Raw genomic sequence first — 27,344 nt, forward strand, 5'->3', positions numbered from 1 at the left:
GCTTGATGCAATAGGCAAATGAGCTGCTGCACTAACAGGGATGTGCAATGGATAATTTGTGGGTCCCTAGCACTCTGCATTGGGAACCCAGGAGACGTGGCTGTAAGGCCACAACAGCCTGGCCAGAGCTCCCTCCCCACCCCTGGCAGGGCTGTTCTTGATTGGTCCTTTTTACTGTCAGTGAAAGGACCAATCTCCTTTCAGGACAACCTTCTGAAAGGAGATTGGTTCTTTCAGTACATGTGACAATGAATGGACCAATCAACAGTAAGTGAAGGAGTGAATAAATATTAAGTACACTTAATATTAATGTATTCACGCCTTCACTTACCTTTGGCAGGGGTTCCAGTTGAGCCAGACCTTGGATGCTGCTTTCTGTGGTCCTCCCAATGAGGAACCGCAGAAAGCAGGATTTTTCTTTGTTGAGCCCTTGAGCGCAGCTTGATTCTGCTTTTTGTGGTTCCTTGTACTTGGTATCATGGCTATACTAATAAGAGAAATCACAGAAAGCAGGAGTTTTGGGGGTTTTTTTCAGTGAGCCCTTGAGCATGGCATGTTTTCTCGCCAGCTTTTGGACAGGTGTTAAATGCGCCACGTTAAAATAGGCACCTTGGCTGCATGGCAATTTTTGTCAATGCGGGGTAATAGCTAATAGCCTCATCTACATGCAATTTGCTTGTGATGAGTGCTGTTAGCTATGTACTGAATTGGATGCATGTTTTGGATGCACTAATACCTGTTTTGCATAGGGGATTATTTTAGCGCATCCAAAATGCACGTCCAATAGAGTGTTGCCCAGTGCGCTAGCCTGAGCACACTGTATTGAATCGGCCTGAATATTGAAAACAGAACGCCTTAACCCACTCCCTCAACCTCACCAACCCCACCCTCATCTTCCCCACCACACCACTACAACTATCCCCTGCACCAACCCCCTTAACCGATCTCTCCACCTCCTCTCTCCTCCACCCTCCGAGCCACTGCAAGACATGCACAAACACAGACTGCTCCAGTAATGCACACATCATGAAGTCAGAAGATGAACTCTTAAGTTCCTGTGTAGTTCTAGACTTTGCTTTTTTCACAGTGGATAATGAGATGAGAGACAGCACGTGATCCTATGAGCTAATACATCCTCTATTTGTCTGAGTGCTGTTGAGTGTTATCTCATTAACGCATTCCGGTCCTTGTCAGAATTACTTGGCAAGTCTTCAAATATGGTGGGTGACTATGGACAGCCTTGGTGAAAAGTACAAAGTCGTCTTCCTGTCTCTGCACTGACAGCTTTATCTGGATTAGGGGATGGGGAGCGTGTCTTTGGAAAATCTGCAATGCATAAAAGAATAATATTTTTTTAAAAATGAAGTTAAATTGAAAAGATCATAACTTTTGAGAACCTGGGTATATAATGTGACATACATGCACAGGCTCCAGTTACTCTGCTTTCTCAGCCATTAAACTGGCTGCTTCTAGAATCTTCCAATAATGAATATCAACCTAAAGCAAACAAAAAAAATTATGCATACTTAAAAAAAAAAATCATTTTTTCTGGAGAACGTGAGAGCATGGGGGAAATTGACATGAAGGATGCAGTAGAAGAGGAATTATTAAGTCAGCAAAATGAAGACATAGGAGTGGCCCTAAGGAGGTTAACAGTGTCTCTGTGTCTGTTTTCAGTCTTTCTAGTATAAAACAATCAGCAGTTTGCAGCAAGACTTTGGTTATCAATTACTCCAACCCGCTGAGATACAGTAATTGCCAATTCATTAACCATGCTAATCACAAAACGTTCAATAAGTTGCATGCTAATGAAATGTCTATGAGAAATTCCTAATTGGCTGGACGCTACATTTGCTGCCATGTCTTGATCTGCTGGGTAGCAAGCTGCAGCAACAGGTTGCAGAAACAGAGAATATGACACAGATAAAAGACCATTAGGCCTATGTAGTCTGCCCAGCTTTATTCCTGGTGCACTGCCGTAGACGCCAGTTGATCTCTTACTTTCCCTTCACTTCTTTGCAGCTAGGGATCCCCTGTGCCTATCCCGTGCTTGAATCTTGTTTGTGCCTCCACCCCCTCCTTTCTGATGATGATCCAGAGTCTAACTACTTGGAGCTTCATACCATGAGCTCTTGTTCTCCCTTATGAAAAAAATTGGCTTTCTGCACACTGTTTATACCATTATGGTATTTACATGTCTCTATCATATCCACTCCCCTGTCTCTCCTGTCCTGTGGGGTATGTCTCAGGCTTTTAGTGTGTACCCTTTCTGAGGCCACCTGCGCCCTATCTACGTAATTTCTGAGGTGCCACTTTCAGAACTGTATACAGTATTCCAATTCTAGAAGCCAAACCTCCAAAAGAATGCGTGCCAAAGACCAACCTATGCTGGGCCATGCCTTCTGATAGCGTTCCCTCTAGGCCTTCTCTCTTTGGAAATGACCCTGCTACTAGAACTGGACATACATGTGTCAGTTATATACATTTTTATTATTGATTAAAGGCGAGGGTGGAATGGTAGACCTTACAAGATTTTCTCCTTTTACTGTGGGCTACCAACTCAGTCTGAGTGCACCTACTATGGCTAAATTTATCATATAGTGACATATAATTTAATATTGTACATTTTATTTCAATTACAAAAAATATTTTAATAAAGATCTTTTCACAATAATTTACATATTGAATATAAAAGGAATACATATTTCCAAAAAACAATTAGATAAAAAACATTCACACATCCATCCACACACACATTAAAAATACTTATTAATTATCTCTCTCGTAGTGAAATTAATTTTATCCGTTATTATTGAGAAAACTCTTTATCCTTCTTTGCAAGACTTTATAATACTCCTGACATGTTTCACCTTCTCACAGGCTTCTTCAGGAGAGACTGTTTCATTTCACTACTGGACCCTTATGTTTCAAACGATCTTTCCAAGTATCCCCATGTATTTATATTCTACAAAAAGAATTTTTAAATAACATTTTCATAATCCTTCAACAACTTTTTTATAAAAGACTTTTAGTAATTATATATGTGCCCAATATCCCATAAGCACATATATAAAAAACATACCTCAAATCCCAACTTTTATTTCTCAAACAATTCCACCGATTGAATGTCCAATTCTCACTTAGCTTTTCTTGCTAAGCTTGCTAAGGAAGAAATGAGTTGGATTGTCCAAAGAGGCGAGTTTATTTGTCCCTTGAGGCATCAGTTGGAAGTGAGCTTGTTGGAGGGTGAGTCATTTGCTTCTTTCAGTTTCTCATGTGGTCCCTTTTGTTGCTTTTTTGGGGAATATGGATTGTGTTTGTCTTTTTTAGAGGAAACAATCAGAAGCAAGAAAAGCTAAGTGAGAATTGGACACTCATTCGGTGGAATTGTTTGAGAATAAAAGTTGGGATTTAAGGTATGTTTTTTTATATATGTGCTTATGGGTTATTGGGCACATATATAATTACTAAAAGTTTTTTATAAAAAAGTTGTTGAAGGATTATGAAAATGTTTGTAATTTAAAAATTCTTTTTGTGGAATATAAATACATGGGGATATTGGAAAGATCGTTTGAAAGATAAGGGTCCAGTAGTGAAATGAAACAGTCTCTCCTTGAAGAAGCCTGTGAGAAGGCGAAACATGTCGGGAGTATTATAAAGTCTTGCAAAGAAGGATAAAGAGAATTTTCTCAATAATAACGGATAAAAATAATTTCACTACGAGAGAGATAATTAATAAGTATTTTTAATGTGTGTGTGTGTGGATGTGTGAATGTTTATCTAATTGTTTTTTGGAAATATGTATTCCTTTTATATTCAATATGTAAATTATTGTGAAAAGATCTTTATTAAAATATTTTTTGTAATTGAAATAAAATGTACAATATTAAATTATGTCACTATATGATAAATTTTGATTGATGGTGTGATATATTGTTAAAATTGCCAGGATTGTGTATCCTACTGTGGCTAAGGCATCATGAAATGTTCACAACCACTTATTTAAAAACTTCAATATGGTCCGCCCATCACAGCAACAATCCTTGGCCGGGGGGTCCTCTGGAATCTGCTGTGGGTGAACTCTTGAGTCTGAATAGTATTCCCAGTCCCTGGAGACTGCTGCAGTACTTGGCTGTAACACATGAGGGCAAATAAGAGAGAAAATGTCAACAGGCACACATGATGGATGCCTAAGTGTCAGAAGAGGAGGAAAAAGTCATAAATGATGGTTTCCTGATGAGGTATAGGTTTGGAAGCAGTAAAGAGACAATCTTTCTAATGTGAAACAGATGTGAAGAGGAGGGGCATGGAATGGAGAGAAAGAAGTAGAGACCACATGGGGAGTTTAGGCCAAAGACTGTAGGAATAATGTGATTGAGAATGCCAAGGTTATGCAGAAGGGAGATTTCTACATGGAGTGATATCTGGGACCAGGAGCACCAAAGCTGTGACTGTATCAGAGAAAATTGACCAGATAAGATGAGGGGAAACATAACTAAATACATTAACTCAAAAAATGTGAGAAGATCCCATCCCATGACCAAAACTGTCTTTACCTGTGTTCCTGAACACAGATGCAAAATACTAACCGTGTTTTTTGTATTCATCAAAAGTTGACTTTCAGGTGTACGTTGCAATACCAGTACTAGTCGGATGCTGTCTGTGCTCTCTTCCTTTCTTCATAGGTCTCTCTTCACTTTATGGTTTTGTTTCATTTAACCACACAAACTTTTTTATTTTTCTGTTATGGTATTGCTTTTTCAAAATCCAATTTGTATTAAGTGAACTGTTCCTTAAAACTTTATATTTTTTTAAGCTTTTTATTTCATTTATTACATGACATCAAGAATAATTCTAATATGCTGCCAACTGTGTGCTGCTGCACAGCAGTTAGCATCACATTTCTCAAGGTCCTGAGTCCAGCATGGCTCCTGGCATCCTGATCGTCTGGTGCATCCTGCAGCTCTGTTTAAGGAGCCTCACCAAGTCAGCAGTTTTACAGGCCCAGCACACAGGATTTCCTGTGGGTGCATCCTGATGACATCATAACTGCTTTACTATAAAGGAAGCTCAGTCCCATGAGCAGCAGGGTTTTGGTTCCGTGTGCTCCTGTGTGTTGCCATCTTGACTCTGAGTTCCACCTGCCTCCTCCCCATCCCCACCCCTGACATTGTGTGAACTCTGCTTGCCTCGACCCTGCCTGTATGACTATGCCTCCTGATTCTGATCTGGTGCCTTGATCCTGACCATCAGCTGCAGTGAGTCCACCTCTAACACCTGACAATAACACTTGACAAAACAGACTAGAAATCAGAATATAGTAATTTGTTATAAATAGATCATCAGGTATATTAATGCAGCTCACAGCCCACAACCAGGAGAAGTTGAGAGAGGTGGAACACCAGTGGGCCAAACTAAAAGGAGCAATTACAAAGGCAACTAATCTATGTGTTAGAAAAGTAAACAAAAGCAAAAGAAATAAGAAACCTCTCTGGTTCTCAAAGGAGGTGGCTGATAAAATAAAAGCAAAAAGAACAGTGTTCAAGAAATATAAAGGATCCCAAAGGAAGGGACACAAGGAAGAATATCTGGTGAAACTGAGGGAGATGAAGAAAGTAATCAAGAAAGCAAAAAGTCAGGTAGAAGAAAGGATTGCCAAAGAGGTAAAGCGAGGTGACAAAACATTTTTCAGATACATCAGAGAAAGGAGAAAGGTCCAAAATAGTATAGTGACATTGAAAGGTGAAAAGGATCAATGTGTGGAGAGAGATGAAGAAATATTAAACAAATACTTCAGTTTGGTGTTCATGAAAGAAGACCCTGGAGAAGGACCATCGCTAGTTAACAAGAAAATGGAGGGGGTGAAGTAGACGAAACTCTGTTTACAGAAGAGAATGCATGGGAAGAGTTAGGAAAACTGAAAGTAGACAAAGCCATGGGGCCTGATGAGGTTCATCCCAGGATACTGAGGGAGCTCAGAGATGTGCTAGTGGGTCTGCCAATAGATCCCTGGAAATGGGCATTGTGCCAAGTGATAGGAGAAGATTGGTGGTGATCCCGCTTCACAAGAATGGGAGCAGAGAAGAGGCTGGAAACTACAGGCCAGTTAGCCTCACCTCGGTGGTGGGAAAAGTAATGGAGACGCTACTGAAGGAAAGAATAGTAAACTATCCACAGTCAGAAGAATTGCTGGACCAGAGGCAGCATGGATTCACCAGAGGAAGGTCCTGTCAAACAAATCTGATTGACTTTTTTGATTGGGTGACTAAGGAATTGGATCGAGGAAGAGCGCTCGATGTGATCTAGTTGGATGTCAGCAAAGCTTTTGATATGGTCCCATATAGGAAGCTTGTGAATAAAATGAGAAGCTTGTGAGTGAGCACCAAGGTGGTGGCCTGGATTCCAAACTGGTTGATGGATAGAAGACAGCATGTTATGGTAAATGGAACCTACTCTAAAGAGAGAATGGTGTTAAGCAATGTGCCGCAAGGATTGGTGTTCTGACCGGTCCTATTCAATATCTTTGTGAGTGACATTGAAGGGAAAGAAGGGAAAGTTTGTCTTTTTGCAGATGGTACTAAGATCTGTATCAGAGTGGACATGCTGGAAGGAGTAGAGAGAATGAGACGTGATTTAAGGAAGCTTGCGCAGTGGTCAAAGATATGGCAGCTAGGATTCAGTATCAAGTAGCGCAGAGTCATGCATGTGGGTTGTGGTAATCCAAAAGAGCTGTATGTCTTGGGGGGTTAAGGTCTGTTGTGCACAGAGCAAGAGAGGGACCTTGGGGTGATAGTGTCTAGCAATCTGAAGATGGCAAAGCAATGTAACAAGGTGATAGCTAAAGCCAGAAGAATGCTGGGCTGCATAGAGAGAGGAATAACCAGTAAGAAAAAGGAAGTGATAGTCCACTTGTACAGGTCCTTGGTGAGGCCTCACCTGGCAATTTGTGTTCAGCTCTGGAGACTGTATCTCAAAAGGGCTAGAGACCGGATGTAGGTGGCCCAGAGAAGGGTAACAAAAATTGTGGGGGTCTCCATCAAATGACTTATGAGGAGAGGTTGAAGGTCCTAAATATGTATACCTTGGAGGAGAGGAGGTATAGTGGAGATATGATACAGACCTTTAGATAACTGAAAGGTTTTAATAATGCATAATCGACAAACCTTTTCCGTTGGAAAGAAATCAGTAGAACTAGGAGTCATGAAATGAAACTTCAGGGAGGACAACTCAGAACCAATGTCAGAAAATATTTCTTCACGGAGAAGGGTGGTGGATGCCTGGAATGCTCTTCCGGAGGAGGTGGTGGAGACAAAAAGAGTGAAAGAATTCAAAAGGGCATGGGATAAACACTGTGGATCTCTACAGCCTAGAGGATGGAAATGAAGAAAAGAGTGCATGCAGGTAACTTGCTGGTGTGGCGGTTACTACCCTTAGCCAATAAGCCTTCATACTGTTGATGTAACTCCATTATGGCTCTCTGCTTTTACAGCAGGAGGAAAAGGGGAATTAGATTCAGACAGCAGCAAACAAGGACATTGGATTTTACAGTCTGGGAAAACAAATAATCATGGGGGTAACTTGCTGCTGTGACGCTTACTTTGCTTAACCAAAATGCCTGATACTTTGGATGCAACTCCAACATTGCTGTTTGCTTCAATGGCAAGAGGTAACGGGGAATTGGACTCAGACAGCAGCCAACAAGGGCCCTGACTTTGACAATTTGGGAAACTAAGTAAGGGGATGACTTGTATGGTGCAGCAGATGCTACCATAAACGTGCTGGGCAGACTGGATGAACCGTTTGGTCCTTTTCTGATGTCATTTTCTATGTTTCTGATAAAAGCAAAATTACTGATTCAATTGCCCATTATGAAAAAGGAAGCATTTTAAACAGTGCGAATGCTGGCCCCATATCCATACTTGCCATCACATTGTGTGCTCTAAACCTGAAATAATATTGCTTGACCTTTAACTTAGAAAATACTTACTTAGAAAATATCTTAACTGAGAGGGCTCGAAAAAAAACCATATACATAGCATCACACATTCTAAGCATATGTTTACAAAGGAAAAGTAACAACACTGTTGCGCCCAAGAGAGGACTTTGTGGCGCGTTCTCTAAACCCTAAAAGACTGCCTCGCCACAGTTTTTACCATCTGGGGCTTTGTTGTGATTGCTGAGTTTTAAAATTGTCTTAGAATTGTAGAGCTTTGCGAATTGGTGCAGCTTGGCTGTAAACGTTCTCTGAAATACATCTTTAAAGGACAGAAGTTAAAATAATCATCCCTTCTTGTCCTCTATAGTAATTCAGAGCTAAATGGGCTGTCTGAGAAAAGTTCAAATCCTTTATTATTCTTTTGAATTTTTTAAAGCTGCGTCTTCCCCCCCTTCTTTCCATATCCCCCATTCCTCTGCATCAGTCGCATCGTTTTTACATGATACGAACCATTCGTTTGCTTCCCTTTCTCATACGTAGAAGATGCCGGTTGCAGAGGTGTAGGATAATCGTCCAGGAGCCTAGGAGCTTAAGATAACGCCATCGGTTGATGACGAGCTATTTCTATGTGTCTTGTGCATCTCTGACTTGCTGCACAATGCAGGATGGACAAAGTTTCCCTTTTACCTGCAGCAGGCTCAAGAAAAGGCTGCGATGCTTGCAGGTTGGGAAGGGGGGGGGGGGGGGGAAGCCAGAGGAGTCTCTCTGAATTTGCTGTTCACGGCTCAGGTTCCTGTGCGAAAGTGTGCGCCTGTGTAATGGATTTTTTTTGTGCCATCTGAAACCCATAACAGTAACATCCTGTGATGGTATAAATGCATAGATTAAAGGCGCACGCTAAAGATATTAGGAGTGACAGTAATTGAAATTAATTTATTATATTCATCGGTTAGGATGCTGGGAAAATGAATCCGTGTAGTTTGCTGGAATATTGCTTTGCAGAAGCGTGGGCTGAGTTCTCGTGGCTTAATGAGATTTAAGCACGGGGAGACGGTGGACTCAGCGGCACATCCCTGTCAGAAAAACAAATGCCGTGCATATTGTTCCATTTGATATAGTAATTAAGTATGTAAAAGCTGGGCTCCTTGTTTCTGCTTGTCTCCGATATTCAAATTTGTTTATATTGGAACTGAAGGGCCTCCCCCTGGTCCTTTTGAAGTATATTGAAGGGGGCATGGGTGTGACTGCATAGGCCTGGCTAGGGATGGCCGCAGCAGCAGGAACCAATTACCTCTGAAACGGAGAAATGAATTCTGTGAATATGCAAAAGGCAGGGAAGGTAGGACAATGCAGGCTGGCAGAGACAGGACGCGACCTCCATGCCGCTGCCAATTGGAGGGCCTAGCACTTAACTTAAGGGTCTGGACCTCCAAACCCTCGCTCCCCTTCGCCTCATCCTTCATCTTGTGCTACTCGCCCATCCGTCCTTCGTGCTCTCAGGCTCACATCCTCCCATGTGTGCCTTTTTCTGCAACTTCCTTACCATTTATAAAATGCTCTCTTGCGCATTATTTTATCCCTTGTGAGCTACTTAAATTGTTTCTAATATACCAAATAAAGGAGACGGTTTATAATGTAAAAAAGGAACTGCTTCCTTATCGTGCCCTCCCCACCCCCCAGCTCTTTCCTATATAAATATAATGGTAAGGAGAACACTTGATTTATGTAAATCCTCAATGCAGCGCTTCCGTTGGCTTCTGTCTGTCGCTTTACGAGCCACCGCCAGGCACTGACGCACGACACAGAGCCCATCCCATAATAGGCACCGGCAGTGCAAAAGCCTTCGAAATAAATTAAACTTAAGGGTGGGGGGGAAACAGATCAGGAACTCGCTGGGGAAGCTCGCCCTCTCCTCTTCTCTGGAAGAGAAATAGAGGGGTCCAAGTAGGATAGGCAAAGGCCTTACCAGAAGGTCTGAGCAAAATCCATAGGTAGATCAGCAGAAACCCAGACAGTGAGCCTCGCTGTTACCTTCTGGCTCGCTCACGCACTCTTCCAGGGGCTCTTGGAATGGGTGAGAGAGAGAGAGAGAGAGACGTGGAAAAGTAATTCCAGGCTCTTATTTGACTGCGGCCTCAGTGTGCATCATCGTTTGTGGGTTGTTTTTTTTCATAGTCTGTGATTGTTTGCCCGGATTCCTTTAGCCCAAATAATGAGCAGCAGGCAGAGTATGTTGCACCGCCACACCTCCTCCCAACCCGATTGGGAATGGCCAGGAAGATAAGACTATGAAAGTGATATTAACCTCCCTTCAGAGAGGAAACAAATGCAAAATTCTTTCTCTGGGGAGATGGAGGAGGAGTGATAAAGATGCTTTCACAGTGTTTTTGTTTTGTTTTATTTTATTTTGTGATTGTTAAAGGAATTCTCCTGTGCGGGAGGGCACAGTTTATGGTGGGGGGGGGGGGGGGGGGTAGAGGGAAGATGCAGGGAGGTGCCAGCAGGAGGGGACACAGACAGAGTATGCTCACTGTCACTGCATGTGAACGGTCAGGACTGAGCTCAAAACAAGAATGAGAGAGAGAGAGAGAAAATGCATGTGTGATTTGAAGCTGCGGGCCTGCTGTTTGATAAGCCACTGAATTTTCACTGTCTCCCTGTAAGCTCTTAATCTGCCCTGTCTGCCCTGATTTACATTGCTAATCTTTGTTCTGGTCTGTTGTACAGTACAGGCAGGACATGAATGCAGATAGCTCGTTGAGATGCTGCCCGACGCCTTCAGTTCAAACAAAGGTGACCAAGGGTCGAGCGCTTTGAAGTGCTGGGTGCTCAGCTGCAAGGTCTCGTAATCGGTGGCGCCTTTGGGGGGCAGTTCTGGCTTTATCTGAGCTGCTCTTGGGGGGGAAGGTGAGGTGAGGGGGGGGGGGGCGGTCAGAGGGTCTGGTGGGGACCAGGGCCGCCCAGCGACCTTGCCATCGAGCCCCACAGGTGGACAGGAAGCCGAGCTGATCTATGAGTTAGCTGCGTCTCTGGGATAAGTCGTGCCCCCGCCGTGCCAGGCATCTGAAGAAATCATTTGGGTGCTTAATAGAACCGAGCTGCTATCATCACGCGTGTTATCAGCCTGAGCGTGTCATCACGTCTTTCTAAATTGCTTTTACTGTAATTCTTATTAATTTTTCAGATAGGTTTCAGATTTGATACAAAGCTCTGCTGAATGCTAGGGCCAGTTTTAATGAACTGAGAGATAAGATTGAACCTTTTTAAAGAAAATGTAACCTTCCTCCCTCCCCCCCCCAATAAAAATACAAAAACTCCCCCTACGCTCTACACTGTTAAATTGCCCAGATACAAATCCAAATCTTAATTACTTTGTTCGTGCTTTCCTGAGAACTTTACTATTGGCGAGGCAAGACATATAGAGTATGCACACATGGCTCAACGCTTTGTGGGAAGTGGGAGGGGGGGGGGGAGTTTGCGTTCAGGTTGGATGTATTTTATTGCCTTGGGTTGTCTGGGGATGACTTCCTCTGTGCCAGCATTTTCCTGAAAGATTTTCCCTGCGTTTCCACTGCATGAAAGTATTTGCATGAAATCTCACAGCAAAGGGGATTTTTTTTTTCTTCTGGAAAGGTGAGCAATGCCAAATTATTTGCAATGCGAGAAAATGCACTTTTCACACCTCTTTAGTTCCAGCCTCAGCAGCCGCCAGTAACCATATGATGCTGAGCGCGTCGCCTAGGCTCGGGGGCTGCAGGATTCTTTTCAGCAAGCATTTACCTGGGCATGACACCTTGATTGAGGCGCTCGGATTCAGCCAGCTCAGATGATGAGCAATGTTTAAGATGCAAAGCAGGGCTTCCCAAACCTGCCCTCTTGTGACTCCACAGCTGGTTTGGTTTATTAGGAGGATGAGGGGTGTTCTCTGTGGCCTGCTCTGCTGCTTCCTGGCAGTGAGGCGGGTGGTGGTTGCCAATTCTGGCCGGCACCGAAAATCAACTCACCTGAAGTGGGCAGATGAGCTTGCTTCTCAGCCCCTGCTAACTACGCATTTATAAGTAGTAATAGACTGCGTGAAATATTTTGTTTCTGATTGATATTGGCTGGAAAGAAAATGGCGCTGGTGCCCCTAGAAATGTCCCACTATGCAAATTGCAAATGCAAAATGCCTATGTTTGAGTTCTTAGCTGCAAGAATGTGTTCTGTTCATCGGTGATTATTGCTTAAATAGTAGGTAATCCTTCATTAGAAAACAATTTTTTTTTCTTCCAAGACATGCATCAGGGATCAAATTACCTAAGAAATGAGAGGCCTTTTAGAAAAGATGTTTGGTTTTGTACAGCATGAGGCAACCAGCTCGGAGAGAGACGGGAGCACTCTTCCATTCAAGCTGTTTCATATTTGAAATGCTGCCGTGTCTGTAAATGAGAAAATGTTGTCCCTTCTCCTGCGTCTTCCTGCCCAACGTTTAAGGACTGGGGCTCTGAATGGAATTATCTCCTACCCCTTGCTGGAGGGGGGGAGGGGATTTGATAAGAGATGTTCGGTGTAATTTGTCACATGCAAAAAACTCCTAAGCAGCATTAGAATAAGAATTCAATCTGCCATGCGTGGTATAAAGTTTCTAAAGTCCAAAGAGCATTATACATTATGTTACAGGTTTGCTTTTTGGGTTTTACTTTGAAGTTGCTCTGATTTTTGAAGTATTCTAGAAGTGTTCCAGAATTTTTCACAGATTACCGCACACAGGATGGCATCTGAGCCGTGTCTGTATTATTCCGTGACATTGTAGTAAATGGGAACCAGTGTGGTAGGAAATTTGTGGCACAGCTCCCTAGAAAGTCCAAGGGATTTTGCAAGGAAGCAGCTCAATGAATTCCAAAGCTAGCTCAGAAGCAAACATGTCTTCAGTCTGGTGTGCGTAATGTGGTTTGCCTGTCCACCCTTTAGAATAACAGTATATTACCTCCGTAATATAGAAACCTACGTGGTGCATAGCGTGGTGCAAAATCTGCCTGGTGCAAAATAAGGGCAGTAAGTTAATGGGAAAAAAAATCAGTGCATGCTGATGTAAAAAGAGGGGGAAGGAATCGTGAAATGTTGTATTAAAAGCACTTCACCACGTTTGCAGACTGTCTTTTTATTTAATTACAAGCCTGTGTTTATTTCGGTTAAGCATGCATGCTCTTCCAAGATGAAAAGCTTCAGCTATCCTTATGTGACTGATTGATTAACTTCCAACTGATAGTTCCCTAGAGAGGGCAAACTTATGAAGGGAACCCTTTTGGATGGTAATTTTTCAAAGGGTAAATTAACGCTTTCCCCACTGAAATGGCTCTCGAGAAAATCGCATGGTCGATGCACACACAAAATTGCACGCATAGGGGAGAGGCAACTTCACGTTTAAAATTAGTATAAGCTATGCACACGCATTCAGGCAAACGTATGTGTGATATTACATATTTTTACCCCCTTACAGCAGGGCTTCTCAAACTTTAAGCCAATGTGACCCCATAGCATTTGAAAAGTTGCATGACCCCAGAGGATATAACCAAACCAAATTAGCAGGGATGCACTTCCTCTCCAACAATCATTCTACTCACACCCTCCCCACAACCCAGCTGATTCCTTTTCTCTGTCAATGCTCTCTAGTCTATTCTTTCTCTTAAGCTCCACCCCCTCCAGAGGACCTCCTTTCAGATCCTCCTTCCTCCAGCATACCCTCTTACCTCCCCAAGCTTCTCTCACTTCCCCAATTAATCCTCTGTTATCACTTCCATCTCACCCTTCCCCCCATTCATTCTCATCCCCCATCCCTTCTCACCTCCCTGCCCTCCAACCCATCTCTCACATCCTCCTCCCGTTGGTCCCCTCTCAACTCCCTAGCTCCTCTCACATCTCCAGCTAGTATTTCATTCCCCTTTTCTCATCCTCCACAGCTGATCCCTCTCCAGCTGATCCAACCCTCAAACCCCTCCTGCATCTGATCACTCCCTTCAAACAACTCCTTCTCTAAGCACCCACCCCCCCTCTCCAGGGTCAGCAGAAGCATTTTCCTTTAGGCTTCAGGCCAAAGGTGGATGACAACTGGTGAGAAGAGAGGGCAGGCTGATGATAGGAGCAACATAAATGTTCTTGGGTAGGTTCGGCGACAGGTGAGAAGGCAGGAGCCATGGCAATCTTCTCCACTGGTGCTTGCACACTAAGCCCTCCTCACCCCTCATGTCTGGTCCTGAGCCTGATGGTGATCTCAAGTGGCAGCAGCATTACTAACAAAAAGTGAGCCAGTGCCAGCTTACAGGCTCTGCGATGGGCCCCAGTCCCTCCTTACGCAGGGCTTCCTGTTTCCATAGCAACCCATGGAAATGCAGTGCCACTGCAGAGCCTGTGAGTGCGTGCTGGCTCTCAGGCCCCCACGCTGACGTCCATCACTACAGCTTCTGGTGCCTAAAGATTGCCACAATTTGAGGCATTTGGGACCCCCCCCCATCCCCCAGCTGAAGGTTTTGTGGCCCCATATGGGGTCCCGACCCCCAGTTTGGGAAGCCCTGCCTTATAGGTAATTGTTAAAGCTATTTTTGTGTGTAAAACACATGTGTATGTGCATAAATGGCTTGTTTGTTATTAGTCAGAATATTTATAGGCCTGTCTTATCCGTAATTCTAAGCAGCTTATAGTTTGAACACAAAATTGCAGGGAGGGTTCTGCTCATAATAGCATGTGCATGACCTGAATTTACTCATGCTTTTATGCATGACAAAAATGGATGTTCCGGGGGCGGGGGAGGGGGGGAGTCCACAGAGTTAAAAATTTACACACATACTTTTGATTTTAAAAAGTATGCACATAAATTAAACCGCACAAGTTACGCCCGGCAAAGAGTGTGCATGTGGTTGAGTTGGTAGGCATCGTTTCAGTTAATTTTCAAAGCAAACTCATGCACACAAATTAGCTTTGAAAATTGGCGTAACTTACACACACAATTGCTGCATAAATTAGCCATGATGCTACAAAATTACCCTCTCGGTAGTGCCACAAAGCAGTAAATTCTGCGAATGCAGTGTACAGCACATGTGGACCTTACCGAGGATTTTCAAAGCGAGCTTTTGCAGACAAGTTCGCTTTGAGAACCTTTCCTGAATTGCCTAGGTGCAACTTGTGCTTGGTAACTTACATTGCATACTTTTGAAAAGTACAAAAATATAAATGGAAGTCAAATCCCTGCACCCAACTGCGCCCTGTGGAATGCCTACGTAAAAGGATGAGTGAAACCAGGTTGCATGCATGAATTTATGCATACTGGGCCTACGTCATTTACATGAATGACACTGGGTCTTATACACAATAAAAGGCTTTGAAAATCACGCCTTTAAACCTTGTGTGGTGGTACTTCAGGACCATGGACAGAGCTCTCCAAAGGTTTCTTAAGCAGATTGGCAGGTAACATGGAGACAGAGCCCTTATGGTAGCACTAAAACATTCAGTTGCACGTGACCTTTTTATAAATGCAAGTTTGCTAGGCAAGCACTAGCATTTTATTACCTTGTCCTTGCAGACTATTTAATAAATAGGAAGGAAATGCTTTGGATTGGTTGGCTAGCAAATGGCAGCATTTCCTTTGGTGATTACTTGTGCTTAGACAATAATTAAGTTACAAAACAATATCATAAGTGCAATGTGCTGTTAATCCCCTGATGGACGGAATTTGGGAAGTTTTATTTTAAAGGACTTAATTCATAGAAAGAATTACAAAGCACTCACTGAGCCATCTTTCCTTTGCTAATTTATTGATAGGTTGAGCTCAAGGAGAACGCGACAACCTCTCACCATAAATGTTCATAAATGATTAAGGTTAGATGATGCTGGGATGAATCTTGTTGAGTTGAGTTTCGTGGTCCCTTTTCTTGCTTCCTGTGTGTGTGTGTGTGTGTGTAGCTAACCCAGTTCAGGAAGCTGGTGTCATGAGACTTGAGTTTTTTGGTTCTGTTCTGTTTGCCTCTCTGATACTCGCTGGTTCTTGTATTCCTGTTTTAGTGGACTGTGTTTGTGGTCTTCTTCCCTCTCCCTCCCCCCCCCCCCCCCCGCCCCCACTAAATCCAGAACCAGGTTAAAGTCATAATACTATAGTAGACACCAGCAGAAAAAGGCCAATTGGCCCATCCAGTCTGTCTAGTTATTCCTGTCCATTGGAAATGAGTGCACACTAATTGTAACAAAATTAAAAATACACGGCACATCCCTATTGTGCCACAAGTAAATCAGGAGCAGTTATTTACTCTATCAAGGACTAAGGGGCACTCCATGAAACTAGCAGGTCACAGATTTCAAACAAATTAAAAAATGTTTTCAGCCAACTCGCAATTTAGCTGTGAAATGTAATAATAGAGAATGTGATCAAAGCTAGTATTATAGATAAATTAAAAAAAAAAAAAAGATTGGACAATTTGCTAGAGGACAGGTCCATATATAATTATTACCCAGATAGACTTGGGTGTCTCCATCTTTTACATCTGGGAGTGAGTACCATGGAAAGGACTTTGCTATTGGCATCAGGTGAGCACCTGTGACCTGGCTGGGCCACACTCAGAGACAGGACGCTGGGCTCAGCGGACCATTGAATGGCACTTCTTAATGTTCTGTAAATACAATAGTGAGGTATCTACCCCGCTACCATATGTACCTCTGCCAACAACTGGCAGCCCTTCTTCAGAGAATACCAAATCAAAAGTATTTACTATTTCTGTGTTTTCCTTGTCCCCTGCCACAGAGGGCGGTGCCTTTTCTCCTCCCGGTCTTGCAGTCCCACCCCTGCTTTTCCTCCTTTCAGCAATATAAGTTGTGACTACACTTTACCATCTTAGCTATCCTTTCTTCTGCTTTCAGCTTTGCCATCCTGACTGCCTTCCCTGCAGCTTTCAGCTTTACCAGGTACTCTTCCCTGCACTCCCCTTTCCGCGCTCGCTTGTGGATTCTCAGTGCTGATTACTATGCCCTTACTTTTTGAGCCATTTCTTTGGAATACCATACTGGTCTCTCTCTTTTGGTTTTTTTTTTTTACTTCCCTAACTTGATGTGTCACCTGTCCTGCAGCTCCGTTTTTTTTGTTTTAACCCGCTCTTCTTCCCTTTACGTCCTCCCACCTTGCCAGCACGTGTCAGTTTTAGCCCCATCTCGTGATCATTAGTATGATGGGGGGGGGGGGGGTGGCACTAAAACAGGAGAGCAAATACAAGTGCACTGGATTGTAGGTTTAAAAAGAGGGAAGGAGATCTTCTAGAGCTTAAGTGGTTCAGAATTGGTTTTGTCAGATGCTGTGGAAAAGCCAAAATCTATCTGTAAAGAAAATATTTAGCTAAACCAGGAATAGACTTGGAAGCTCGTGGTCACATGAAGCTCACTTTGTATTCCAAGCTCTTCCTTGCTGCTGTTCCTTCATGCCATTGGCACACAGATGGTCCACAGCACCCCTAGCTTATTTTCTGTCTCTTGTGCCGTAAGCCAGGCTCGAAAGCCACTGTCTCTCTTAAGATTTGAAGGGAAATAAACTTTCTTGTGGCTCAAGGCCTTCGGTAAGCCGACAAAGTGTACAGCGCCTCCCCCGTGCAGCAAAAAAAAAAAAGCATGAGATGTCCATCATGACGGCCTCCTGTGGGCACAAATGCACTCAGTAATTATCAAAGCATTTAATGTTCTGGTCACTTCCTCCCTGTCTTTATGTGCTGAGTTGTATCCTGGATAAATTATCAAAAGGAATTTTTTTTTTTTTTAAAGAATTATATTAATTAGTGTAAAAATAAATAATTAAATAGATGTTATTATGTGCCTCTAAGAGTAATCTGTCCAGTGCAATAGTTAATTCAAGGACTACACTGAAGAAATTTATGATTAAAAGTTCATCATATAGCTGTGTAGACTGAAAAATGAGCAGAGGTCTCTGGAATCCAACCTTATTCCTTTTGGGTATTTGGGTTTTTTTTTGTTCTGAATGTATGTCTTATTTTACCTCGACAGATGGCAAGAAAATCATACTTTCCTATGCCCGTAGCAAGAGCCTCTGTCTACCCTCCCCCCCCCTCCCCCCCCCCCACACACACACACCAGGACAGGAGCAAACCATTGCATAAGTGATGATGCTATTGTTTGCCTGATTGTGTAAAGGAAATGCAGAAATGCAAATGATTGCCATCAGTTGTGCAGCTCTTCATTCCAGTGGAAGCTTTAAAGTGAGCCTGTGAAGGTTTTCGAAACTCAGCCTTCACTTCCTCGTGCTTCTAGTCCACTTAAAATAATCTCTGCTCGATCTTGGCCCTCAGATCCCAGGTCTGCCCGACAGCAAGGGCCTCCAGTCCTCTTGCAAAGAATAATTGTATTTGTAGTACGTGTGCTGTACATGAAATTCAAATTAATTTCATGACCGGCCCAGCGACACGGCAGCAGCACTGTGCACATGCCGTGTGGAGGGACCTGGGTTTGATTTCTGGCTCAGGTCGGCTGGAGCTGGGGATGCCGCAGAGCCCGGCGTCTCACGGTATGTGAAGAGGGTGTCATCGTAGTTGTTGCGCAACGTTGACGCCAAGTGGCCAGATTTAGGACCCATGATTTCAGGGTTCCTGAAGGAGCTCCATGTGCATGGCCCCCAGCTGCAGGGACTGTTACAGGATCAGCTGGACTAAAGCAAGTGGGAAGGGGAAATGAGATAGGGAAAAAAAATCTAGAGAAGTTGTAAAAGAATGCTCATTGTGCCAAATCACAGCCCTGATTCCAACTGAGTTGGAAGCCCAAAAGACAAGCTGGAGGAAACAGCTGGGTCAAAAAATCAATTAATCTAAATGACTACTTAAAGCGTGTTATATATGTCGGACTTTGTACTTTAATAGGGAGACTCTTAGGATTGTAACAAGATTAATGCATTGACATCTGTTGGTGGGGAAGGTAGTACACCGAAGCTGCCTGTTATCTGTTTAGGCAATTCTTCATGCTGGGTTTCCCTGTTCAGGCAGGAGCACCAGCCCCTATGAGTTAGTGAGTCTAACCTCCGAGCCTGCCACCGTGTGCTAAAGTGTTTCTTGGTTTAGCTGCAGTGCTATGTTGATCGCTTGTGTATATATATTACCTTTTACAGGTTCTTTGGACAGAGCAAGTGGCTGTTGCATGAATCGAATTAGCCTTGGGGAGTAATTTTATAGTAATTAAATTGCAGTTTTAATGTGTCCCCCCTGAACCCCACGCAAAGAACACAGAAATACAGCAAAGAAGTGTCCCCGGGACTAATTGAATCTTTAAAATGTATTACTGGCAAAGGAAAGCCATATTTAATATGTCCGCAGGGCTTTTTGCCATAGTCATGATATATATGCCTTGTATTTCTTTGTTGAATCAAAGGTACTTACATTTCTCAGTCTGAAATCTATACCAACCAGTGTGGTAATTGCACAGCGTGCAAATAAATTGAGTTTGGGTTTCATAAAAAAAAAAAAAAAAAAAGCCGTCTAGCACATGGGCCTTGGCTGATTTACCATTAGTAGTTGGCCATGGCTGGTGCTTTTACATGACGGACAGGTCCAGGAGTTGTAGTTGCAAGCTGTAACTCAGGAGAAGTCTCATTGTGTTTCTTCCTCCAGCTCACTCCCCTCTGACATTAGGCAAGTCATCTCCCTGTGTCTCTGTTTTAATCCCATACTTGCCGCTGTAACCCTTGGGGCGAGTCACTTTTCAGTTTCTCAAACTTTTTTTTTTTACTCTTTGGTTTGTGCTAATCTTAAAATTGGACCACAGCTTGGTGCTTTCCAACAGCCATGGTCCAGAGCTGTTAAGTGACTCGCTTTTTAGGGGGAGAATTTAAGGGTTGGTCCTGGTTTTCTGGACCGTGCTACCTGAAGTACCGGTATTTTGGCACCTGTAGGGTTGATGTAATCTATAAGAAGCAGAACTACAAATCCTACAATGCATTGGGATGTAAAGTAAAAAAAAACCAACCCAGTAATGGTAGGAAAGTCCATATTCAAGAAGCGGGTCACTTGGTAGCCCTGTGTTATCAGTGCCTTCTTGCCATTGGCAGCATGAGGACCTGTGTGCTGCTTAATCTAGCCCTCGGTAGTCTTTTGTGACTTGGTCCATCGGTAATGCATTTGTACTCCCTGATGACTGTGAACGGCCCCTTTCAGCTGCAACTGCTGACTGGTAGCTGCCTGCAGTCTCTTCATTCTGCCAATGGATATATGGGCCTGGTCTGCTGCATGATATCCAGCCACATGTCTTACAAGTTAAAAAAAAATGTATATATGTATGTATATATATGTATATATGTTCACAGCCTCTGGGGAGGAGGGCGTCGTCATTGTTAAGGGCGACACCTGTTGCCTGGACTTAGAAGCCATGTTGGAGAGTTCCGGAATGAGCCTTGCTCAGGTGCATTGGCTCTGCAGCTTCGGGACCATTGCTGCAATGACCAGACCAGACATGGGGGAGGGCCTTTAAAATAGGGGTCAAATCCCCAGGTATTTGTCAGTGGAGACTCTTGGTGCCAGAATCCCAGCACTGCTTCTGATTATGTATATTCGTTTTATATGAAGGTCTCCAGAAGACTCATCAATGTGATGATAATCACTAGAAAGGTGAATAAAGCCTGAAACCTTTATGCATTCTGGTAATTACTTAGTAAAATGTAAAAGCTGTTGTCACATTTTATTTTAATCTTCCCCTGTGGATGTCCATTTGTATCCAATCAAGCAAAATAAGAGCATCTTATAGGCAAGCTGGTAAAAGGCATCCAGAGGGAGATCTATGGTAGGGGCGACTATTCTGGCTTAAATAAGGAAGATTGGAAAAGGTACTGGTGGGGCAGGGGGGGAGGTCCACGTACTCATCATTGTGCCAAGAAGGCTGGCTTTCCTGGTCTGTGCAGAGTTGCTGTTAGGAGGGGAGAGGGATGCGAGATCTCAGGGCTGTGGCGGAGGTCAGCACACCCTGGGTCACACTTGGCAAAGTGTAGGGGGGGGGTTTACAGGATAACGCAGGAGAGCTGGGCTGCAAACAGAAGCAAAAAGCAGAGGGTGAGCAGCAGGCACAGCAGGGTCCGTAGCTCCCCGTGCTGGAGGATCTACAGTGCGTGTAACCTAGAGTTCAGGGGTAAAAATGGGTTGATCAGGTGAGAGCTGTCAAGGATGCTGTTTTAAACTCTTTACAATAAATATGAATGCAGGTCTCAGAAATGGAATGGTGCCCATGCTAAATGCAAGGTTTTTTTTTTATGTTTTTTATATTCCCCCCCTCCCCCAACTTTAGAGGGACAGAAGTTGATGACGGAGGATGTGACAGTGGTGGAGGGAGAGGTCGCAATCATCAGCTGCCGGGTGAAAAACAACGACAACTCTGTGATACAACTGCAGAATCCCAACAGGCAGACCATCTTCTTCCGAGCGGTGCAGTGTGAGTTTCAGTCCTTCCTTCCACCCCCATCCTCTTGTCATCCTCCCATCCCCCTTCTCCCCCCCCCCCCCCCCCCCGGCACCCTCCCCAGTTACATAAGCTCTTCCTGCTAGAGGGAAAAATGAATGATGAAATCACAAAATCAGGGTCTTCCTGTGCAGGGAACTCCCCAGGAGCAAGTGACAAGCCAGTGGGCCACCCCCCCTATCTCCACAGTTTTCATATGGCATCAGTAGGGACCTTCATTTTCATTTTTTATTTTGTTTTGCCTGGGAATTTCAAGGTTAGAACTAAAAAAAAAAAAGTCAGTGTTAAAATGACTGATATAACACACAGGACAAAAATCAGTGGAAAAGTCATTTTTACTCTTTCTTTTTTGTTCTAACCTTGAAATTCCCAGGCAAAATAAAAGAAAAAACTGAAAACAAAGGTCCCTAAGCATCAGCAAGAGAAGATGGATATAGAAGAGGATTGGAGAATGATGGAGAGAAGCAGGTGACAAAGATGCACTTGATTACTTGCCAGGTTCTTGTGGCCTGGATTGGCCACTGTTGGAAACAGGATGCTGGGCTTGATGGACCCTTGGTCTGACCCAGTATGGCATGTTCTTATGAGTTCTTCAAAATAATTCCCCTTTATTTACACAAGACAAATGTGTTTCCAAGCAATAGATTACCAGAGGATAAAGGCCTTTGCTTTTATTAGCATTTTTAATGTGAGCAAAGACCACTGTAGGTGTTCAGAGGCTTGAGGGTGAACTGCAGTCTGAGCCTCAAAAGCTTTTTGGAGCTGACCATTTGTTTTGGTTTGAGTGCAGAGATCATTTATGTGAGCTTTGAGGCAGTTACAGACCATGGTACAGCCATTGCAGTACATACACTTCTGGGTGGTGGAAGAGTGGAGAATGGGCAGATGCTGGTGATTTTCTTAGTGAAGGTGATCAGATTCCGCCCTGGGTCTGTCTCTTGCATGATCCCTTCTGTCCCCAGACATGTCCTCTCTCACTGCTCTTTGAAGTTCCTTACTGATGCACAAGTCAGATAGTTCTAGACATGCCAATGTCCTCCTCTCTTGGAACACTCCCCTCTCCCTTGAACTCCTCTGCTGGAGTACAGAAAGTTTCCCACTCTCTCCTTCTGTACTTACAAGCAACCCCCATGTGCCAGGCTTCCTTGTATATTCCTTGGAAGGCAGCAGAAGTTGAAAGAGAACTGAGCAAGCTCAGTTTATCATGCTAGAATTTAACTTCTGCTCAGTAAGTAACATGTCCATGCTATTTAGCCAATGCGTTAGGACATTGTTTACTGTGCTCACACTAAATCTTTTTCCATCAGTTAAGTGGCTTTTTAATATACATGTATATTTTTTGTGAGCCCATGCTAAAAACATTTTTCAGTGTCAGTTTTCTTAACAACATAAGAACATAAGAAATTGCCATGCTGGGTCAGACCAAGGGTCCATCAAGCCCAGCATCCTGTATCTAACAAAGGCCAAACCAGGCCACAAGAACCTGGCAATTACCCAAACACCAAGAAGATCCCATGCTACTGATGCAATTAATAGCAGTGGCTATTCCTTAAGTAAACTTGATTAATAGCTGTTAATGGACTTCTCCTCCAAGAACTTATCCAATCCTTTTTTAAACCCAGCTACACTAACCACATCCTCTGGCAACAAATTCCAGAGCGTTGAGTTGCACAGGCTCCTTCATGATGACCTGTTATGGTGCGCAGTGCTTTACTTTTTACTGGTTGAGGCTAAAGGGAAGGAGCCAATACAGGCAAAGAGTGAGAGAGCAAGTCACAAGCATGGTTTCCTAAGGCTTGTGAAATGAGTGCACCCATGTGTGCGCACATTCTGTTTTCCAGCACAGTATCTGAGGCTATGCTTATTTCTTTATTAGAAAAGCAGATACTATTGCACTTTAAGGGAACAATTTTCAGATTGCCCCCACATATCTGCAAAGTGCCTAGGAAAAAAAAAAAGTACCCGCACAAGCTTGCACCTCCTTATATTTTCACCTAAAAATATAATTACCCCCATTTTAAAAGCAACAAAAGTACACATGTTAATGTCAGTCTCCACCACAGGAACATGAAAAAGTACGTCCGCAGGGGAACTGTGTGCATTTTTACCCGCATGCAGGGAGGGACATTTTTGAAAAAGGTCATTTCTGCAGATAAAGTACTGCTTTACCCATAGAAACGGCTTTGAATTTGATCCTCTCCGTGGCATCTTGTATTTTTTTTTGCCATCTTGAATAGATTTGGCAGAGGGATTATACTGGGAATCTTTGTTTTGTTTGTTTTACCTATTTAATATTACCTCCTTTAATGCTCAGTCAATTCTTCAGGGTTGTGCAATCATTGCTTTTCCACTTAATAGGAGCCTGGATGGCCTCCCTTTAAGGCAGAGACTCTGTTACTTGGCAGTGGAAATTGATTGTCATAATTCAGGGGAAATTGCACCCAAGCGCTGGAAACGTAGTAGATGCAGACAGCATCGCAGGGGCGCAGGATGAGGAGAATGTGTTTTTTCTGAGTAATCGACACGGCGGGCTGGAGAGGATCTGTGCTTTTTTTTTTCGGTGCGGTTCCGCTCCTGGAAAACCGAAGGGTCCTCAGAGCGTGCTGATTACACCACCTCTGGACCCATCCTCCTCCTTCCCCCTGCTTTCTGAAATGGGATTCATGAGAGGCGAGCATTTGAAATGAGCAGTTTGCATAAGGCTGTCGTCGTTTACGGGACACACAGGCAGGTTTACGGTTGTGCACCGAGGGACTCGTGGTAATTTTTCCTGCCTGAAGCTGAGCGCTATCATTTCTGTTCTGGGGGAGGGGGGGGGGGAAGAGAGAGAGAGGCTAAATTACTGTGGTTATTTTATTTTCAATCTACCCCCTCATTTAAACCTTCTGCTTCATTCCCCAGCATTGAAGGACCAAAGGTTCCAGCTGGTGAACTTCTCCAACAGCGAGCTCAGAGTTTCCTTGTCGAACGTCTCACTTTCTGACGAGGGGCAGTACTTCTGCCAGCTGTACACTGACCCGCCACAGGAAGGTTATATCAACGTCACCGTGCTGGGTGAGGAGTCTGGGGGGGGGGGAAGGGGGGACCTGCTAGAATAGTGTTTTCCCCGCCCTCCTCTGAAGGCACCCCTAACCAGCCGGTTTTTCAGGATACCCATAAGGAACGTGCATCGGCCTACGTTGGAGACCCAGGGTATGCAAATCTACCTCATACTTACTCACTGTGGAAATCCTGATAGCCCGATTGGCTAGCTGTGCCTCCAGGAAGAGAGGGTTGAGAGAGACTATGGGGCCGAGGCAATACGAGTGGGGAGAAAACGGGCATTCGTATTAAGCGCCTGTCTTCCAAACACTTGCCCATCCACCTTTCCTGGGCGCGCAATTCAATATGTTAATGAGGTGCTGCGCTAGAGATCAATTGTGTGTCCCTAGCGCGTCCTTATCAGCGGATGCCCAGGAGAGGTTGACTGCGCGCGGGTTAGGAAAACGGGTGCTTGTAAATTAAGGGCCTGTTTTCCTAACCTGACGGCCGTCAAGACTTTTTTTTTTCCCCCCCGATGCTGCTTTCTGCAGTTCCTCCTACTTAGTATCGTGATGATATTAAGTAAGAGGAACCGCAGAAAAGCAGTATTTTCTGCCTTTTTTTTTTATTATTATTATTATTTTTTTTTTATATATACTCAGGATATCACATTGGTTTACATTCAGGTACTGTAGGTATTTATTTTCTCTATCCCCAGAGGGCTTACAATCTAAATTTTTGTACCTGAGGCATTTTGCTCAAGTTCACAAGGAGCAGCAGCAGGAGGACTTGAACTCTGGTCTCCTGGTTCATAGTCCACTGCTCTCACCACTAGGCTATTCCTCTTCCCTTTTTTCTGCCTTTTTTTTTTTTTTTTTGTGGAGGCTCAAGGTGCGTCGAGATTTAACTCCAGCTCCAGGGCTGACATTAATTTTTGCGAGTTAAAACATGCGCGTCGGGCACATGGTAATTTTTTGCATAGGGGTAACGGCTAATAGCCTCGTCCACATGGCATTTACATGTGATGAGCGCTATTAGCTGTGCGCTGGTTTGGGCACACTAATCCCATTATCGCATTGGGACTTATTCTAGTGTCTAAAAGGCGAGTCCAACCGCGCGCTGGGCTGAGCGCACTGTATTGCATTGGTCCCTGTGTTGGAACGTTTGGGCGTGCCCTGAAAGTCCCCTGGGTAGCCGCGCAGCCTTTCAAAGCAACAGCATCCCTTGCGGGTCCATGCAAAGAGCACAAGGGGTGCTGCAGCTTCCTAGCGACCTGCACAGTGTCCTCCCTCCACGCTAATTATATATTTCTCCTATTTTAACCCCGGCCGGCCACGGTAACTTATTTTCCCTCAGCAGTGGTACCGCATTTACAACTCAGCAGGTGATCTCCAAGGTATCATAAAGAATTAAGGGGCCCGTTCACACAACCGGATTGCTTGATTAGCTGATAACCATCCCCTCCCCCCTCTTTCCCCGATCTGGATATCTGGTACAATGTGAGCAGTCTGTACAGGAAATCAGTTAGATGGATCGTTCCCTGGCAGGCTGCAGGGGAACGTTCTGTGTGACGCTTTAAAATAATTTTAAAACTCCAGATTTCTAATTCCTTTTATTGCTTTTTTTGTAAATGTTATGTTCCGCCTTTTGTGACTCTTCAAAGCAGATTACATTCAGGTCCTGTAGGTATTTCCCTATCCCCAAAGGGCATATAATCTAAGAGGTCAACTTTAAAAGTGTTGCTTGCACAAAAATGCCCACACATTGCGCATATGTGGCCCGTGCGCGAGCAACGTTGATTTTAAAAAGCCGCGAAGTGCGTGCGTATGTAGCCATGCAACGCGTCAAAAATAAGAGAGCAGGAAAGGGGAGGGCGTGGGCGTACTAGGGTTGGGCCAACAATGATGCGCATAACTGTGTTTTAAAACCGGAGACTGCAGCGTGGGTCTGCTTGTTATCCACATAACTTTACTGCTGCTCCTGATGAGGACCAGGTCTGTAGATCTTGAGTTTTAGGGCTTACAGGTCAGGGTGAGGAGTCCGGGTCAAATGGGGGATGTGCAGGATGAAGAACCAGAAGGGTCTTGGAGACCTCTATTAACTGATCAAACTGGCGGGCTAATTGGAGAAACAGGGTTGTCCCTTGCGCGAGCATGTATGTTTCATTTTATATGTTTTTATTATGAATGTTTTACCCTTTTCTTTTTTTTTTTTTTTGGACATCGCTTAGGCCTTTTTTGTGTGAAGGGATAAATAACTTTTAATAAATAAAATTGAATTCAAATCCGCCTACATATACATGTAAAAGCCAGAGAAGTACATTTTCTCGAACAATCTCTTAAGATTTGATGCATAATTACGATTTGGAGGTGTATTTTAAAACATGCGCATACAAGTGCGGGCACAATTTTAAATCGCAGCATATCTCCGTTTGCATGCTGATAGGGTGCGTGCATGGACGCGTGCTCGCTCGTTTTAAAATTAGCCTGTTAGTTTGTACCTCAGGCAATGGAGGGTGAAGTCACTTGCCCAAAACATAATAGCAAAGGAATTGGGGTCAGACAATTGGATGTCCAGAGATAACAGATTCTGGAAAACAATCAGAGGTGACGTTAGATAAATGACCAGTATAGAATTGTCAATGTTACTGGAAGCTTTTCTCTTGGAACTGTCTTTTTAAAGGGCGAGTCATTTTGTAATATGGCAGCAATTGCACGCATACATGCCCTTTACAAATTATCCCAATGAAAGTGCTCTTAAGTTGCACCTGCTATTTGGTGCACACGCGTGTTTCTGGAATATTTAGGCATGTACCTTTTAAAATCAAAAAGCATGCACGTAAATGCTGAACTTGTGCAGACTGTGCCTCGCTTCCAGAGCACCGCTGCTCGACGTAGATAAAAGTATGCTTGAAAGGGAGGATAACCTTCAA

At 43.8% G+C, this 27,344-nt stretch overlaps 1 protein-coding gene across 7 annotated transcripts in view; it reads left to right on the top strand.

Annotated features, from left to right (window-relative positions):
• Positions 1 to 27,344, top strand: part of CADM1 (cell adhesion molecule 1) — a 564,860-nt gene that overhangs the window by 443,596 nt on the left and 93,920 nt on the right. For all 7 annotated transcript variants that reach the window (XM_029572377.1, XM_029572372.1, XM_029572371.1 and 4 more), the window contains 2 exons: positions 21,221 to 21,364; positions 24,293 to 24,445. In XM_029572377.1, the coding sequence (XP_029428237.1) occupies positions 21,235 to 21,364; positions 24,293 to 24,445 (283 nt within the window). In that variant the 5' untranslated portion in view covers positions 21,221 to 21,234. The remainder of the gene's footprint in view (positions 1 to 21,220; positions 21,365 to 24,292; positions 24,446 to 27,344) is intronic.

Source organism: Rhinatrema bivittatum, chromosome 12 (genome assembly GCF_901001135.1).
Source record: "Rhinatrema bivittatum chromosome 12, aRhiBiv1.1, whole genome shotgun sequence".
Lineage (NCBI taxonomy): Eukaryota > Metazoa > Chordata > Amphibia > Gymnophiona > Rhinatrematidae > Rhinatrema > Rhinatrema bivittatum.